Here is an 18,727-nt window from a genome sequence, read left to right as displayed (position 1 = left end):
ATCAAAGCAGTCAACCCTAAAGAAAATCACCCCTGAATATTCTTGGAAGGACTGATGCTGAAGATGAAGCTCTAATACTCTGGCCACCTGATGCAAAGAGCCAACTCACTGGAAAAGACCCTGATGCTGGGAAAGATTAAAGGCAGGAGGAGAAGGGGATGACAGAGGATGAGATGGTTGGATGGCATCACTGACTCAATAGACATGAGTTTGAGCAAGCTCTGAGAGACGGTGAAGGACAGGGAAGCCTGGTGTGCTGTGGTCCAAGGTGGCAAAGAACTGGACACAACTTAGCAACTGAACAACAACAATCAGCTAAAGATATCCTGTTATCCTGTGGCCTTCTGACTGACTGAAGGGGTGACAGAGGATGAGACGGTTGGATGGTATTACCAACTCAATGAACATGACTTTGAGCAAATTCTAGGAGATAGTGATGGACAGGGAAGCCTGGTGTGCTGCAGTTCATCATGTTGGACACGATTTATCAACTGAACAACAACAACAATTCTTAAATTAGTAAAGAACGCACAGGAACAAAACTATGTTATGTTTCTGACCATAGTCCTAGCTCTTTAAATCCCCTTTGTTTTTTTTTGAGTGTTTTTTTTTTTTTTTTGCTTTTTTTTTTTTTGGTGGGGGGTGGTGGGGGCTTCCCTTGTGGCTCAGCTGGTAAAGAATCCACCTGCAATGCAGGAGACTTGGGTTGGATCCCTGTGGGAAGATCCCCTGGAGAAGGGAAAGGCTACCCACTCCAGTATTCTGGCCTGGAGAATTCCATGGACTGTATAGTCCATGGGGTCCCAAAGAGTCGGACACGACTGAGAGTCTCACTTACACTTTTTTTGCAGGTCTGTATTAAGGAATTTTACTGCAGAGGTGTTGTTTCTCTGCTAACCACCTGGAGAAGTTAATGTTTATAACATACAAGGGAAAAGCACATACCCAGTGCAGAGGAAATGCCTCACAGTATTTCCGAGGTTGTAGGGAGAGTGGTATATAAATTTACAACAAAAAGCCATTTAAAATACCTTGTAGGGTTTGGTAAGCGTTGAATTGGGCAGTCTTCTGGGAAACCACCTCCAGACTCTTTTAAAGACTGCAGACTGAGTCCACTTTATGCTCCCAAACTACCAGTGGATCCCTCTCATGACTGGTTTGGGATTAACACAGATAAATGCTCACCAACCTAGCTTTCTTTTTAAATATCCTGTCAGCAGAAGAATCAGCCATTGCAACATTACCTTATGACAGGCAACGTTACCATTAATTAGGTTACAGCTTATTTCAGAGTAATCACATTTTGGATTGGTGGCTCCCTGATGAGATTTTGTTATTTTCAGGAAGAGTTCCACAGATGGCTAATCCTATCAGAGTTGTTTTGATTCATGCTAGCTCAAGTTTATAATGAGATTTTGACATTTGTGTTCCAGTGATGATGGAGGTTACTGCTTACTGAGTCCTGGTTGCTCCTTATGCGCCTGCGCCCAGTCGTGTCTAACTCTTTGCAACCCCGTAGACTGTAGCCGACCAGGCTCCCCTGTCCATGGCATTCTCTAGGCAAGAATAATGCAGTGCGCTGCCATTTCCTTCTCCAGGGGAGCTTCCTGATGCAGTAATCGGACCCACATCTCCTACACTGGCAGATGGATTTTTTTATCACTGAGCCACTACGGAAGCCCAGTTGCTCCCTATATGTCAATTCTAAACACCTCCTCCATAATACTCAGGTCACACAGACTGGGATTTTTTTTCTTTTTACATGTGGGGTATTTACAGGGAGAGCAGTTAAGAGATGCAATCCAGAACACCATAAAAATAGTGATGGTTCCTCCATGTGAAGCTGTTTTCCTAGCATTTTCCTGTCCCTGGGAAAGGATTATATTTTTTAGTATTTTGTTGGCTCAATTTCTTATTAACATGTATAATTAAGAAGATAAACTATCTAAAGTTTGTATGTTTTCTTTGGTTCTCATGAAACCAGAAGATGAAACGGCCATGCCTAGTATATTCCTCAAAAGACCCCCACAAATTAACTATTTAAGCTTTCTGACCCAAACAGCAGTTAAAAGTAATTAGTATCAACATGAGCTTTCCAAATGGTTCAGTGGTAAAGAATCTGCCTAACAATGCAGGAGATGCGGTTTCAATCCCTGGGTTGGGAAGATCCCCTGGAGAAGGAAATAGAAACCTACTCCACTATTCTTCCCTGGAAAAATCTCATGGACAGAGGAGACTAGTGGGCTACAGTCCATGGGGAGGTCTGTAGTTTGTGGGCTACAGTCCACAAACAGTAGGACAGGACTGAGTGACTAAACAACAGTAAGTATTAATGTAGCCATCTATCTTTAAAATAATGGGTTCATTAAACTAGTTTTCTCATTAAAAAAAAATTCATTCATTCACTCAAAAAACATATTTACAGAGTGTCTGATCTGTGTCAGGCTCTGTTCTAGACCACAAGGGTGGAACCCCTTCATGGGCTTACTGTCAGTACAATTCTAATCATCAAAAAGAGGGTATCAGTATGCTGCTTTCAATCTAGTTTTAGAAGAGGATTTGTTATTACCTGTCCAACATTTTGGTACTGGCTCGTTCCAGCTTCTCAAGTATCTGAGGAAGTTGGGTGTCGTCATCGTAGGAGCCTCCCCAGCCGAGAACGCGGGCAAGGTCGTTTCCCGTGCCCAGAGGCAGTACTCCCAGCTGACACTGAAAAACAGCCCCACAGCAGACCTCAGACAAGTCGAGAGAGAGGGCCTCTGACATTTCTGCACTTCACTGGTCAGCAAGTTAGGGTACATTCATGTTAACTAGCAATGAAAAGAATGATGACCACTTGCCTGTTTGTTCAAGTTGAGCTTATCAATTTCTGACAAAACCCAACCTACACTTCCATCTCCTCCACAAACAAGAATCCGGAAATTGTCAAACTTCTGGAATAATCTTAAACTGAAAGTAAGAAGTTTATTTTAGGATAAGTGAATAAAAGTCACTTTCTCCAATTCTTTCGTCATTCTGTTGTTACTTATTGGTACTCATCTTCAGATTAAATATAAGAACTCTTACAGGTGAATCATACTATAAAAATTAATTTGAGTGCAATGCTGAACTCACGAAAATGTCTTAATCATAAAGAGGAAAGAGGATTATAAGCAGAAATGGAGACAAAATTAGGAAGAAAGGGGAGTGAGAAATGCGAAAACAAAAAAGAAGCAGAATCTAAGAAAGATTATTAAAGGTTAAGTGATAGGTGATGGTAAAAGTAGTGACTTTTTCTTTCTATCACAAGGATATATTATTTCCATGAGTAGCATATTAAACCCAGGGTTGAGAATCCAGGGCACTGATGCTCTTGAGTGGCCTGGGGGTGATTCCTAGAGATCCACCAAACATCACTATTATACCCCCACCATACTGCCAATAGTTTTTTTACTTCCTCTTTTCCTTTTCTCAGGTCAATCTTTTTACTTCTGCCTTCCTTCATCTCAAATTTTGACACACCTCACCTTCTGAATGTACCTTTGTACACCTCAAGTATTGTGGAAAATTGAAAAAATATGGAGACAATCTCAAGAAATTTCACAAAAGGAGCTCCTTGGAATTTTAGAGGATGAGTAGAAAAAATGTGAAAAAATAAGATATTGGAGCCATGAAGGATTATAAAACAAATATGCTAGAAAGGGAGACAAAGCTAATTAGCAATGGGAGAGACAGAGGTGATGAGAGAAGCTAGATGAGAAAGAGACAGGACCCATGCAGAGGGAAGGAAGGGAGATAGAGCACATAAGGAAGGACTTGGGTTCAAATGAAGGTCGATACCCACGGAACCAGAAGGGCCTGAGATAGTAAGAAAAAGGCAATGGAAACAAGAAGGAAGACCCCGAAAGGACAAAAGTGAAAAGGGGCACAGAGAGACTGAGAAGAGAAACAGAGAAGATGGAGAGTGCTGAATCACAAAACACAAAAGGCATTTTCAGGAACTGGTATCTAAAACCTTCACTTCTACTTCTGTGTTACAGTGGAATTCAAGAGAAAAGCCAGGTTGGCATAGGTAAATCATAAAGCGGTTGTACGCCCCTGGTTCAGATGACTCAATATCACCTCTTCAACAAATATCATATATATATACACTAATAAATAGATAGATACTAAAAATGTATTCAAAGTGCCTCAAGGCATATTTTCCATCACTGAAACACTTATTTTTTTCCCCCAGATTTTAAATTATATGACATTCCAGGAAGTTTGAAATGGACAGTTAACAAAAGTACTTTTTGTCATTTATGGGAACCAAGTCTGAAATCCTTAAGAACTTGTTTCTGAGATCCACAAGAGTATCTGTGTTTTGGTTAAATAACTGATTATTTGTACTGTTTACAGTTCAATACTAGCTTCTCATGCAAATCATTTTCTGAAGTTATTTTTTTGTATTTCTCCATTTACACAAGTTGGTCTACTTCTGAGAGCTAAGCAAACAGAATTGTTTGATGTAGGACATATTCTAAAACATTTTCTAAACAAATTCTAGAACTTTGGGCACACAAGGAAGTTACATAAATATCAAAAAGGTTGTGTTAAAATTTATAATTAGAACGTTAAAAAAACGAAGTGTGAGAAGATCAACCCAGAGGCGTCTAGATGAATCTACAATTTTCATGAACTGAAAAACCAAATGTATTTCACACTTAGTGCTACATTTCATTCAAGGAAGATTTGTCAGTAATCAATTACCCCAAATGAGGACCGCCATTCATCAAATCAAACACCTGAGCTGGATTTAGTAACTGTTTAAATCGACGAAGAAACTTTACTCCCTGATTATCTCCACTCTTAGAATTGACAAAAACCAATAAAGGACTAACACAGAATGAAAACGTTGCTCTACAGAAACCTGTGGGGGGAAAGAAACAAAAACACAATGTAAGATCAATATGTACCACTTTCTCTTAACAAAACTTTAGAAGAAAAACAAGAAATTCATACTTCAGAGCTCCCATATGCAGACAGGTTTATTACTTACATATTAAGAACACAGAACTTACCTTTTAAAATGAGCTATAATGAAAAATCATACAAAAGATGGTGAAAGTATTAAGCACAGATAATTTGAGATCTACCACTTGCCCTAACGACACTTAATTATTAAGAGAGGCCAATCATAGTCTACAAATTCACAGTTGTTAAAGGGTCATGCTAATTTTCAGTATTATAAAATATTTAACACCTCCCGTGTTAAGGTCTCAAAGTATTTTTAAATTTTATAATAAATAACAGAACTTTGAAATATTGGGGCTTAGAGGGAGTTCAGTACAGGTTAAAAAAATCATATCTTGTGCAGCTTCTAGTAGCTATGATATCTATTGGCATATTTCTATAAAAAGTTTGAGAAGCATAAGGCACTTTATTGATGCAAAACATTAATAATAGTTTATGGTAAAAGCCTTATGTAATACGGTTTGTTTACAAAGAAGTGATAAGTATGCTATCCCCAAACCAGTGTTGTAAATGGGTTCTTCCACATGTACAATTAAGTTGTAAAATATTAACATTTAAAAAAGTGAATGAATGTATGGGAATATAAATTCCTACAATGAAACGATAGGAAAACAGGTTTCAAAAAGAGCTTTGCTAATGGGCAGTTTCAATTACAGAAGGGAAAAAATGCTTATAAAAAATTAATTTGTTCAGGTTGCATTTTCTTATGGAATAATGATCTTATTTGATTTGTAGAAATGTAAAATCTATAAATCTTCTACACTGTAATTTCACCACTGTGTTAATAGTTATGTTAAACCTTAATTTTAAAATGTTCTTGTATAAATTAAATGTACTGTTCTGCAATTGAAATGGAATTATTATATAAAAACTGACCAGAATAACCAACTACAATGTTATTTATACTAGGAAAATAGTGTACATATCAACATTTGATAAACCAGGAATCACATACTTATACTACTGACACTTACCATCAGAATCAGTGCTGTTTAGTGCAATTGGAGGTATGACAGATACTTTACATTGGCCAAGTGGACACACAGGATGATATAAATCTTTACAGGCAGTGTGTACCTAGAAGCAAAGAAATAAACCTTCAGGAATCACTAACATACACCCATGTTTCATTATGGTACAAACTATGTCTAAGGAACTGAAAAATAAAGATCAAGTGCATCTTCAAATGTTCAGGAATTCATAAATTATTTTAATGGCACAGTGTTTATACTTCTAAGGAATGGACTAATCATTTTAGAGATAGGAATTTGATTTGGTCTGTGCAGTCTGTTTCTATGGGTGACTCAGGCAAGTTGTATGTAGTCAGTAAATGCCTGGTGAAAGCAAGGAGAAAGGAAGAGATAGAGGAAGGAGATCAGAGGAAAGAAGAAGGAAGAAGAGAAGAGAGGAAGGGAGGGAAGAAGGGATGAAGAAGGGAAGCAAAATGGTATGTGTCCAGCATCACTGTCCATAGAAAAAACTGATGACATTGACTGTACAAAATTCTTACAGAATATAATGAAAATAAATACAGTCTGCAAGGCGTCTGCAGGGATCCTGCAACTTTCTATTCACACCCTTTTTATAACACCGTCATGCTAGTACAGTTTTAAGGACATCTGTGCCTACTGTCTCAGCTAGACTGCAGGCTCAGAAAGGAAAAGAGAAAGGTCTTACTATCACCCACTCATCTTGAGAAGTGATCTACATCCCCAGCACTCAGCAGATGTCTTAACTCCGTAGCAAAAAAAGGTGCAAGGCCACTCAAGCAGGGCAAACAAATAATGTAGGACCTAGGCAATTTAGAATAATTTATGTACCTACCTAGAGAGCCTTTAAATGCTTTATCAGTAAAAGCAGGCACTTCATAAAGCACTTATTTAATGTGGTTTTATTTCATTAGTCCTTTTAGAAAACTGGCATATCAGTTAAACACATATTTATCAAAACTTTTGAGAAAATAATTGAAATTTAATAGTGATTTTTGTTCTGCTGATGACCTGATTTGGGACAGTTTCTTAATATGGTTTATAATAATTAATCCACACGGATTTTAGAAAAACGAGAATGCACAGTTTTAAAAGAAAACTGTTTGAGAATCATGAAGTAAAACAGAAAAATTATAACAATGTTAAAAGAAACAAGCAGAAATAAAATTATATCGTCACTATTTTTATGAAAAAGATAAAACTATGACCACAAACTAGACAACAGCTGGCAAACTTAGGAGCTGATTCATTAAGGTTGTGGAAATACGGCTTGGTTTGGTTTTGAACCAAGTGACTATGTTTAGATACTAGATATTCTGCTGTTAGAAACTCATAATTTAAAGGCAAAATAATATCATAACAGATCAACGATAGTGTATGTGATGTACAAGATTAAGAGGGATGGAAAAGGTGGCAACAGAGGATGAGATGGTTGGATGGCATCACCGACTCAGACACGACTGTGCGACTGAATAACAGCAAGCTTTCCTGTTTGGTTACTGTAAGTTTATCTCCTATGTCTGCAGGATAAATTAGGAGTTTGGGATTAACGTATACAGACTACTGTGTGTAAAATAGATAACCAACAAGAACCTACTGTACAGTACAGGGAACTCGACTCAATATTTTCTAATAGCTATAAGGGAAAGAATCTGAAAATAAATATATATAAATATATATATATTTACTTATGTATAACTGAATCTCTGTGCAGCACGCCTGAAACTAACACCCCACTGTAAATCAAGCATACTTCAATTAAAAAAAATAATAGCTGCTAAAGATAAGTAGAGTGCTAGATATTGCATGTAAAGACAATTTTTATAAAACCTTTCTAAAATGAATCATCACACAGATGATCTCCTTTCTTTTCAAAAAGTTATAAAAAGAGCAGCTGCAGTTTCAGAGGTAGAGAAATAGACTTCAGCAAATGCAGACTAATAAAAGCGGTGGTAGAGGTATGCATCAGCAGTTATCCCCCCAAAAAAGAAATCTTAGGTGGGATGGAATCTTGACTTAAAATCTGGTTTGAATGGCACAAGAATGTTTTCAGGGTTAGGGTTGCACGAAAACTCCAAAAAGAAAGAGATTATCTAATATAATCTGTATATTATATTAAATGGGATAAAAAAATAAAAAGTAACATCTATGGCAATAAAAGAGCTAATTGATGAAGGAAAACAAAATCATGGCGATCAGGAGAATCATGTTTGCTTCAAAGATGAAAAGGGAATACAAGATAACCTATCAGTCCTGACTAAAAATAAGTCACGGGAGTTATTTTTCCTCCATGGCCCATGGAATCAATCTCATTGATTACAAAATTAAGACATCACATGCAGACCTCTTGCATTCACTGATCTTCAAATCAACAGTATTTTTAAAATTTTTATTAACACTATTTTAATTTTAATTTTAATTTTTTGGCCACATCATGAAAAGATTTTAGTTCCTGGACCAGGCATTGAACTCTCACCTCTGCAGTGGAAGTATAGACTCTTGACCGCTGAACCACCACGGAAGTCCCTTCAACATACTTACTGAGAGCAATGGTTTCCCATCTTTTTTTCTTGGGGGGAGGGGGTGACTTCCAAGACTCAAAACATGACCAAACAACTCAGCCTCAATAAGGCAATCAGCACCCCAGTGGGACAGCATCGCCCAGTGCTCAGGTGGGCGCACACTGCCTCCTCGCCCCGCCGTCTTTTGGCCCCACGTCACCCTCTGAGGGCCGTGAGGTCACCCTGAGCTCCTGCTCGGACCACCCTCCTGCAGCATGGAGGCCCAGTCTCACGCAGTATGTCAGAGGTGGGAGAATTCCTTGCCGTGGGCTCCATGCTGCACTGTATCTGCTTCCCACCACTTGCTTGCATGTGCAAAGAAGATTTTAAATATTTACTCATTTCTAAAACATAAATGCATACAACTTAAATTGTATCAGTGCAGGGCCTACTGAACTTGGCTTCTGTCAAGAGAAAACACATGAGGTTGTAGCAAACCCACACCTTGCTTGTCAGTCAAAATCTGGTGGCTTTCTGTCAGCAACAGGTGTTAAAACGGGCTGAAAATAGCAAACCACTAGATGCAGCTGAAGCTTGATGAAAAACAATAAGACTGTGTGGGAAAGAGGTCCTCAGATAAAAGAAATATATAACAAGAATAGGTGTCATAAACAGGGCACGTGCAGAAGTACCCAGAGTGGAAGGAATACACTTTGAAAAAGGTGCACCTTAAAATGGGCTTCCCTGGCAGCTCAGCTGGTAAAGAAATGTAGGAGAATGCCTGCAATGCAAGAGACCACCTACAATGTAGGAGACATGGGTTCCATCCCTGGGTCAGGAGGATCCCTGGAGGAGGAAATGGCAACCCACTCCAGTATTCTTGCCTGGGAAATCCCATGGACAGAGGAGCCTGGCAGGCTACAGTCCACGGGGTCACAAGAGTCAGACACGATTAAGCGACTAAACCACCACCACCAAAACGATGCGTGTCCTACCAGGCTGTGCTCTGCCATAAATTCTTAGCTTTGTCTCTAAGTCACACAGATGAAGATACAGGAAGAAACGTTTCTCTTAATGGAAAATATCTGTAAAACTCTCACCATCGTTCGACACCAAAGGCATCTCCAATCTTGCAGACGGAGAACACTACCACACGTTTTGTCGCAGACGGCACACTTGGCGCTCACGGGCAAGTTACCCTCGAGCCACTGGTGAGGCATGGCCACCTACACAGCAGGAAGAAAGGGCAGTCAGGTTAAAGACCACGGAGGACATCGTTCTAGCCCAGAGAAGAGAGGCAGTGATTTCTTACTCTATGGAATCAGCAACATGTGTCATTCCTGGCATGCGCTCCTTTCCCCCACTTTTAATGAGCATCTATTATGTCCAAGCACTATAGGGATACAAAAATAAGACTAAACCCCTACCCTGCAGGACTTGTATTCTCGCTGAGCACAGAGAGGGATTATCATCAAGTGACCAGGAAGGGGTGCCAGAGATTTGCACGCAAGAGGGATAAGGTTTTGAACGTGGGGGGAGCAGGCCCCGAAGTCTGAGGAGTGAATGTCTGAGTATACAGCTGAGCTGAGCCTTAAAGAGTACCTTAGTCGGCCAGATAAGGGTCTACAACATCAGCCCAGCCCTACAACCCCTCCTAAGCCCTTACACACCAATCCCCTTAAAATTCAAGAGCTGAGAGAAGCTACGAAGGATAGAATTGAAAATAAAAAGTCACAATCTACCCAAACTTTCCATCTAATCCTAACAATCAACACTTCCTCTTAACTTCCTGTTGTAATTTAACTAATTAGATGGCTCCCACTTAATTGCCACGGGAGCAGAGAATAAAGGGGCGGGGGGACCTGGGAGAGAGCGGAGATGAAAGGAGCTTACCCCATCCTCGTTCTCGATGATGTCCTTCCCGATGGAGGCCAGGGTCGTCCACTTGCAGTTGTTTGTTGCCCTCACTGCACACCGTTTGTGAGCCTTGAATTTACACACTAAAAAAAAAAGCCAACCATTGCTAAGTGACTATGTACTTTTGGACCAACAATGAAAGGAAATCACAGCATGACATTTCAAAGGAGTGGGGGGCATGAGTAGAAGAAAGACAATATTTTTAAAAGTTTCTTACTTTTCAATAACAGTCGATATTCTAAAAAGCAAATATGATTATGTGCTTATGAAGCATTTTGATCAAGCTACAGACTGCTACTTAAAGAGGTTTCACTTACTCCTAAGAGAAGAAAGGAAATAAATACTAAAAGAATTAATTATTGAGAAAGGAGATAATGTGCGCGCGCACACACACACACACATAAGAAGATAAAATTCAGTAATACAGGAGTTCTGGTGACATCCAATTTCTAAGTCTGGGTGCTGATTACATAAAAGCATTTAATTTTTGAAAATTCAACAAACTATGTACCCTTCTGATGTTTTCTTTTTTCTGTTCGTATATTACACTTAAATAAAAAGTTTGAAAATATCAGAAAGATAAAGAACAAGATAATTCAGGGGAATTTGAAAGTCCAAGTACGTCAAGAAAATATCCAGGCGTCATGGGAAATACATCGACGAGGGTCACAAAGATGGCACTATCTTTTAAAAGTGTCCTGTTGGGACTTCCCTGATGGTCCAGTGGCCAAGACTCTGTGCTCCCAATGCAGGGTCCCCAGGTTCGATCCCTGATCAAGGAACTAGATCTCACATGTCACAACTAAGACCCAGTATAGCCAAATAAATATTTTTTAAAAGGTATCTTGTTGGAAGTGAGTAAGTAAAAAAGAGAAAAACGACTATTGCATACTAACGCAAAAATATGGAATCTTGAAAGATGGTACTGATGAAATAATCTGTAGGCAGCTATGGAGACACAGAAATAAAGAACAGACTTATGTACACGGGGCAGGGGGTAAGGAGAGGGTGGCATGCAAGGAGACAGTAACACGGAACATACATCACCACATGTAAAAGAGACAGTCCTTGGGAATTTGCTGTATGACTCAGCAAACTCAAACCAGAACTCGGTAACAACTGAGAGGGGTGGGATGGGGAGGGAGGTTCGAGGGAGGTGACTTAGGTAAATCTATGGCTGATTCATACTGATGTTCGGCAGAAACCAATATAATACTGTAAAGCAATTGCGTGTGTGTTAGTCGCTCAGTCGCGTCCGATTCTTTGCAACCCCATGGACTGCAACCGACCAGGCTCCTCTATCCATGGAATTCTCCAGGCAAGAATACTAGAGTGGGTTGCCATTCCCTTCTCTAGAGGAACTTCCCAACATAGAGATTGAACCTGGTCTCCTGAATCACAGGTAAATTCTTTACCATTTGTTCTACAGGGAAGTCCTATATCCTTCAATTGAAAACAAATAATGTTTTTTTTAAAAAAGATTTTAAAAGTATCCTGTTGGGATAACTACATGATAATGCAGAAGAAAGGAATAATGAAGTGACACTCCCACTACATGCATCACTAAAGCTCCCCAGCCATATTATCAGAAAGATACCTACAGAAGAGAAATAAGAGCAAACAGCAAGACAGAAGCAGCACATACGTGAAAAAAACAAATAAGCCACAGATTATTTGAAAAATTAAGCCTTGCTTATGAAAATCAGAACTTAACTACTACTAAGCTTATCCATCCCTATAAGGACACGCACTGTTGTTCATCAGTTGCTCAGTCCTGTTGGACTCTTTGCACCCCCATGGACTGTAGCCCACCAGGCTCCTCTGTCCACGGGATTCTCCAGGCAAGAATACTGGAGTGGATTGCCATGTCCTCCTCCAGGGGGTCCTCCTGACCCAGGGATGGAACCCGTGTCTCCTGCACTGGAGGTAGATTCTTTACCATTGAGCCACCAGGGAAGCCCACCAAGGACAAGCATTAACATACATTTAGCCAATCACTAATGAATATTGATGTTATAAAGAGTCTCTGACTTTTCAGAGAAATATTTAAAAGTAGAGATCATTTTGGTAGAAACATAATAAGGTATCTGCTGCAAATTCAAAATGAAAAGGTGACTCCTTTTAGCATGGTTTTTGAATGTCTACCAGTAAACCATTAACAAATTTGAAATAACAGGTTACACGCCCTTCTCTTTAAATTGTCTTAATTTAACATGAAAACAAACAGGTCAAGTAGAATAAACAAGATGCCTATATAGCCAAATGTTCAGAATGCTTCAGGTATCATAAATAGCCAGTATATAAATAGCCACCTAAATTGAGCCGTTTTTCCGTAAAAGCGATATGAGTATATAGACACTGGCAATGTTACATTTACCTGCTCTTTCATGTACACTGACAAATTCTTTACTGGAAATCATAATATTTTTGTTATAAATGACTTCGTGACTCAAGAACAGACTTCATACAGAAAACAAATTTTCCACTTAACTTTATTGCTGAGACTCAGTAATGTAAAGAAACAGCAATGCAAGAAGTAAGCTTCGTTTGAAAAGTTACTTCAGCATGATATCTGCTCCCTTTTGCTACAAGGCAAGTGACTTTTACATTAGTTAGTATTTTAAATTATTTAACTGGCTCAATCTGTTATTTTATTTCTCAAAAGAATGGTTCTAGTTTTAGTTTTAAAAAAGCAAGCTGTTTTCTAAGTACAAATATGTGTTGATAGTCAATAACTTTTCTGAGCCAAAGAAGGAAGTAATATAAAGAGGGCAACAGGGTCTAATTTCATGGCTTTTTGAAGATTTTGCCATTAGAAATTAAACAGTTCATGAAAAATAAAAATCACTTTTGTAATAATAAAGTTCTTCATGCAATGAGCATGGAGAATCACAAAGGTGTTTAATATAATACATAATGATTAAAATAAAACAAACTGGACTGAAATTATGGTCACTAAGGAATGGACATGAGGAATAGGCACCTTAATTTGGTAGGTGACGATTTTCTCCAAACAAGTGATTCTGAAATAAAGCATTTTTTTCCTGACCTGTAATAGCCACTATTTTAAACCACAGAACTTAAAAAATATACTGGCTTATAATAAAATTATGATTCTTTGTTGCAATATAGTCTTTAACAAGTTTTAAGTGTTCAACAGTGGTTAAGACAAAAATTCATAAATACCCGTATAGAGATATTTTATGCTGCTGATTAAAAAGAATTACCATCTAACTTTTTATTCTTAGAGGGATGTTTAAATACGTGTGAAGCACAACTATGCTCTGAAATTATAATTAACATTCTCAACTGATTTAGGGAATTATCTGTGAAATGTATTTTCTGCCTTCGGTTTTTCATTCATATACTTTGTATATGCAAGGCTTTAAAATGATCATTTAGTTATTGTTCAGCACAAGCCTAGAAAACAAATCAGTACAGACTCCTTTTACTGTGAAAAAGGGGCAGAAAGACTAAGTAAATATAGTGTTGGCGTTGCACCCTGGAAGCTGGATTCTACTATAACATTATTCATTGTCATTATTGAATGAATTGTTCCTGTATTTGCACCTCTGTTATAACTTTAAAAATTTTTTGTGTTGTAACCTTCAGTTTCGCTAAACAAGCAGTTTATGCAGATTTCAAGGGGATTTTTAAAGTTTAAGTTTGTTTACAATAAACATATCCTAAATAACTACAGTCTCACAGAATAAAAAGGCTTCCCTGGTGGTTCATTGTAGAGAATCCCCCTGAAAATGCAGGAGAGGTGGGTTTGATCCTTGGGTCAGGAAGATCCCCTGGAGAAGGGAATGGCAACCCGCTCCAGTATTCTTGCCTGGAGAATCCCATGGACAGAGGAGCCTGGTGGGCTACAGTCCAAGGGGTCACAAAAGAGTCAGACATGACTTAGCAACTAAACAATGAAACAACACAAAATAAAAGGCAACCTTTTTGGGTACTGATAAAACCCTTGGGATTTCTAAAATCTTCTGCTGCAGTTCTAAATATACTAATGGGCAAGATTTAAAACTTTTATCAACAAAAAAATTGAATATTAACATATATTCCTCTAAAAGATAATTTAAGAATGCTAAAATTGAGCCTTTAAAAATCAGAAACTTAATTATCAATAGAATAATGTAACACATCTTTTTAAAGACTTGGAAGTTTTTTATCCTCACCAGCTAATGTAATTTTCATTTTTCTTTTAAAATGCTTAGAAAAACATTCACTGTTAAAAACATCTCACTGTTAAGTTCAACTCCTTTACAATTAAATATATTTTTTTATTTTTTAGTTCTACCAGTTTCTTGCTACCAACCCATCTCCCTCCACCCTCGTGCACACACGATCAGTCATGTAATCCCGTGGACTTCAGCCCGCCAGACTCCTCTGTCCATGGATTTTTCCAGGCAAGAATACTGGAGTGGGTTGCCATTTCCTTCTCCATAAATATATTTAATAATGCATAACTCTCAGATCAGAAGGGTACCACAGATCAGTTCTAACAGTATCTAAGATACTATTAGATTTGATTTTTTTTTTAGCCGTTTGAAGAATAATAGACTATAAGGTAACTGTAGGGGGGGCTTCCCTCATAGCTCAGTTGGTAAAGAATCTGCCTGCAATGCAGGAGACCTGGATTCAATCCCTGGGTTGGGAAGATTCTCTGGAGAACGAAATGGCAACCCACTCCAATATCCTTGCCTGGAGAATCCCACGGACAGAGGAGACTGGCAGACTACAGCCCATGGGGTCACAAGAGTTGGACATGACTTAGCGACTAAACCACCACCAAGGTAATTGTACAAAGACCTTCAGAATAACTCCATATAATCACTAAAGTCAGAAAGACTAATTATGTCTTTGTTTTCAATCATTTGTTAAATCTAAAAAAAATGTTTATGTCTCCTCCTCCAAGTTCTCATTTTCATGAATTTTAATGCATCAGGCAGTTAATGCATCAAGCAATCTGTAATTGCTTGATGAATTTCTTATACAACTCACCAAAAATGTCTACAATTTATCTGACTAGAAAAATAGCATCATTGTATGTATGCATTCTCTTATTTCATTTTTATAGTATAAATGACTATTATCCCCATTTTAGAGAGGAGGAAGCAAAAATCTAAAAGGGTTAAACCAGTCCTGGTCATAGTTTGTAGTATTGAAACTGGAATCTGAACCCACAGAGTTTAACTATAGAACCCTATTCTTATGCACTAAGCTGGGTCATGTTAAATAGCTGAAATACTGATGTATCTTGGATTTTATAATTCAAAATGAGTTAAAACTGTGACTCTATTTCTAATTTATTATTTAATTGTAATACAGTTATATTACAAAATTATCTAAGAATTTTTTGTATTAAGAGAAAAAAGCTAATAGTAGTATTATATGTAGTTTAAAAAGAAGTACACAGTGATGGAACCGCTGAGCAATTAAATAAATCAAGAGGTATGAGTTTTCTCCTGGTGACATTAAGTGGTCACTTCTCTTAAATTTAAAAATAACCCACAAATCATGTGATAAGAACAACAGCATAGACCTTATTTTTAGAAAACTTTAAAGAAATTTAAAAGGTGTGTGTGAGTTAGTCACTCATTCATGTCCAACTCTTTGCAACCCCATGGACTGTAGACAGCCAACTTCTGTCCCTGGGATTCTCCAGGCAAGAATACAGGAGTGGGTTTCCATTCCCTTCTCCAGAGGATCTTCCTGATCCAGGGATCAAACCCAAGGCTCCTGCCTTGCAGGCAAGTTCTTTAGCATCTGAGCCACCAGGGAAGCCCCATTTATATTAAACATAAATGAAATAAAACATTTAAAATGATGTAGTGTAAGTAACCATCAGAAATTCTGCCAAAAGAGTGTATACCGTCCACCAGAAAGTTTTGTCCTCTATAATCAAACAGAACAGAAAAAGAATGCTGGGAGATGAGAACGATATACACAGTCTACAGAATTTTCTTTACCAGTAGATGCTAGTTCCTGAGGAGGGAAATGCCATATTTTGATTTACGAGTGTATGCTCACTCGCTCAGCCGTGTCCTACTCTTTGCGGCTCTTTGGACCAGAGCCCACCAGGCTCCTCTGTCCATGGGATTTTTCAGGCAAGAATACTGGAGTGGGTTGACATTTCCTCCTTCAGATGATTTTATGTTATCTTTTCCTGAGCTCAACTACGTTCTAAGTCGTTCGTATCCGGGCAGAGCTCCGCTTGAAGCCACAGCATAAGGACAACACCCTGGTCCCCTGCGAGGCTCCCACTCACTGCTTCCACCCAAGGGCAATGCCTTGCTGCGACGCTGATCCTCTGTTCGCAGAGGTACCGGCGGCCACATGTTTACTCTAAGGACAGTGTCGAGGGAGGACCCACCCTGGATGCTACTGTACCTTCGCAGGACAGGCCGTGGGAGGTGACTCCAGAGAGGCTTTCTCGGCACACGTTGCAGAAAGTGGGTCGGGCGTGGGAGCACGCGTACCAGTTATGCATCCCTGAGAAATGTTCCACGTTAAACTGGGCCACCTGGAAACGAGACGACAGTGTAGGTGTGCCAGACAGGAGAACATGACTACATGCAGAAGGTACCAGGTGATGATCGAAATTTCAAATCCATTATTTTTAAAACTAAAACACTTGGCTTTAGCTAAAAAAAAAACCAGAACAAAACTATATCAGGTTTAAACAGGTTGCTGAATGAATCTACACATACTTTTTTTTTTCCCCACAGAGTATAGCTGTAGCATTATGGTTCACATTTATTCTCTAAGAGCACAAGAGGACAAGAGAGATGCTACTTTACCTCGTAAGGTTCTCTGGTCTGTACAGACTTCAGTGAGCTGATCCAATCCTCCATCTCTTTCCTATTCTCAGCACACAGCATTAGTCTTCTAAATGGAGTGATTATCTGAAAGGGAGAATTCAACCTAATGATTGCTAACAGGCAACAAAGAGAGGTTATTACAAGACCTAACATCTTGCAAGGTGATTCTATTTCTAACCTTTGAGTCCTTACTTCCTTGATGAAGAAAGTATGATTCCCTATAATGTAAATGGATTTAGTTCTCACTGTGGTACAGAATGTTTCTAGGAAAGACACATTCAGACAAATCTTTTCCGGTTTTTTATCTTATTGCTATTCACTCATCAGGGTTTTCAGCCCTTTACCCAAGCATGTGAACTCAAATGAGCAGAGTATTCTTATTTCATGGAATATATCTTGAAACTTAATTTAAAATATACTTCAAAATAATTCACAGTAAGCTTAGAATACATTTTTCAATATGAAAATTTTTTAAATTAGAATATTAAAGGAATGTAATATTAAATGATTTCATAATGGGTTCATTACAATTTCAAGACTATTCTGTTTTAAGTAATGTTGGGTTTTACACATCCTTCCCATGGCCTATTGTAATATGATTTATGTGATGAACTTTTCTTCCTATTGTGTGGAACTCCACTGTACTACTTTTTAGTGAGAGCAGGGAAGAGGAATTAGCATGCAAGTCCTTTAGTTGGCTTTAAGAGAAGAAAATAATTATGACTTTCATCTTTTTTTCTCATGTTACTAAAGAAGGCAAATTCATTACACCAAGAATCTTAAAGCAAGAGGAATAAAAATTTCATGCTCTGTTAGTACCAAAAGTAGGATTCATCGAGGTATAAAATTCTGAAATGATTTGAAAGCAGCCACGATTTATGTGTGAATACAATACTCTGGTTGTAATCTTAAAGTTGTTACACCCTAAGCATTTACAGAAAGAAGGGACCACTAATTTATTTGTGAAAGAAAAACAAAATGTTACATTACTACCTGGAAACTAATTCCGAATAATAAATTATACATTTATTTATAGAGCAAACAAAAATTTTTCTCAGGTTAAAAGCCATTTGATTGAGTGATAATCTACATATTGCATTAGACAGCAGATTTCCCAAGTTATGGAAAAGTAATAATTATATTAAAAACGAACAAACAAACACGGAGCATTTCTCCAAAGGAGTAAACTGGCAAGCCTCAATCACTACATTTCATCTTAGGAAATAAGTCCTTTACTCAAAGCTACAGAGCTCAGCACAGTTGTAGTTACTCACCAGTCATTGCCTATTGCCTCCTCTTAACCATCATTAGTTAAGGCTAACAATCCTTCCGCAGACCAAGGGGACTTTAGAACTCTGCACGGGCTCTCGTGCTTAAATACAGCTGGCCAGAAGTCACATGGGTGGGGAGCAGGAACCATTCACCACTGAGTATTTGTTAATTGCATGTGAAATTGAACAGAACCTCACTTTTCTTCTGTTTTCCACTATGCTCTCTG

At 38.3% G+C, this 18,727-nt stretch overlaps 1 protein-coding gene across 7 annotated transcripts in view; it reads right to left on the bottom strand.

Annotated features, from left to right (window-relative positions):
- Positions 1-18,727, bottom strand: part of DGKH (diacylglycerol kinase eta) — a 207,351-nt gene that overhangs the window by 62,488 nt on the left and 126,136 nt on the right. For all 7 annotated transcript variants that reach the window (XR_010658504.1, XM_065901947.1, XM_065901946.1 and 4 more), the window contains 8 exons: positions 17,209-17,313; positions 16,799-16,931; positions 10,379-10,485; positions 9,586-9,711; positions 5,970-6,072; positions 4,732-4,891; positions 2,841-2,949; positions 2,570-2,709 (listed from right to left, as the gene is read on the bottom strand). Coding sequence is in view for 6 of the 7 variants with exons in the window: in XM_065901947.1 (XP_065758019.1) it covers positions 2,570-2,709; positions 2,841-2,949; positions 4,732-4,891; positions 5,970-6,072; positions 9,586-9,711; positions 10,379-10,485; positions 16,799-16,931; positions 17,209-17,313 (983 nt within the window). In the remaining variant the exon portion in view is untranslated. The remainder of the gene's footprint in view (positions 1-2,569; positions 2,710-2,840; positions 2,950-4,731; positions 4,892-5,969; positions 6,073-9,585; positions 9,712-10,378; positions 10,486-16,798; positions 16,932-17,208; positions 17,314-18,727) is intronic.

The sequence above is a fragment of the Muntiacus reevesi genome, chromosome 11 (assembly GCF_963930625.1).
Source record: "Muntiacus reevesi chromosome 11, mMunRee1.1, whole genome shotgun sequence".
Lineage (NCBI taxonomy): Eukaryota > Metazoa > Chordata > Mammalia > Artiodactyla > Cervidae > Muntiacus > Muntiacus reevesi.
This window is presented reverse-complemented; position numbering and strand designations above follow the sequence as displayed.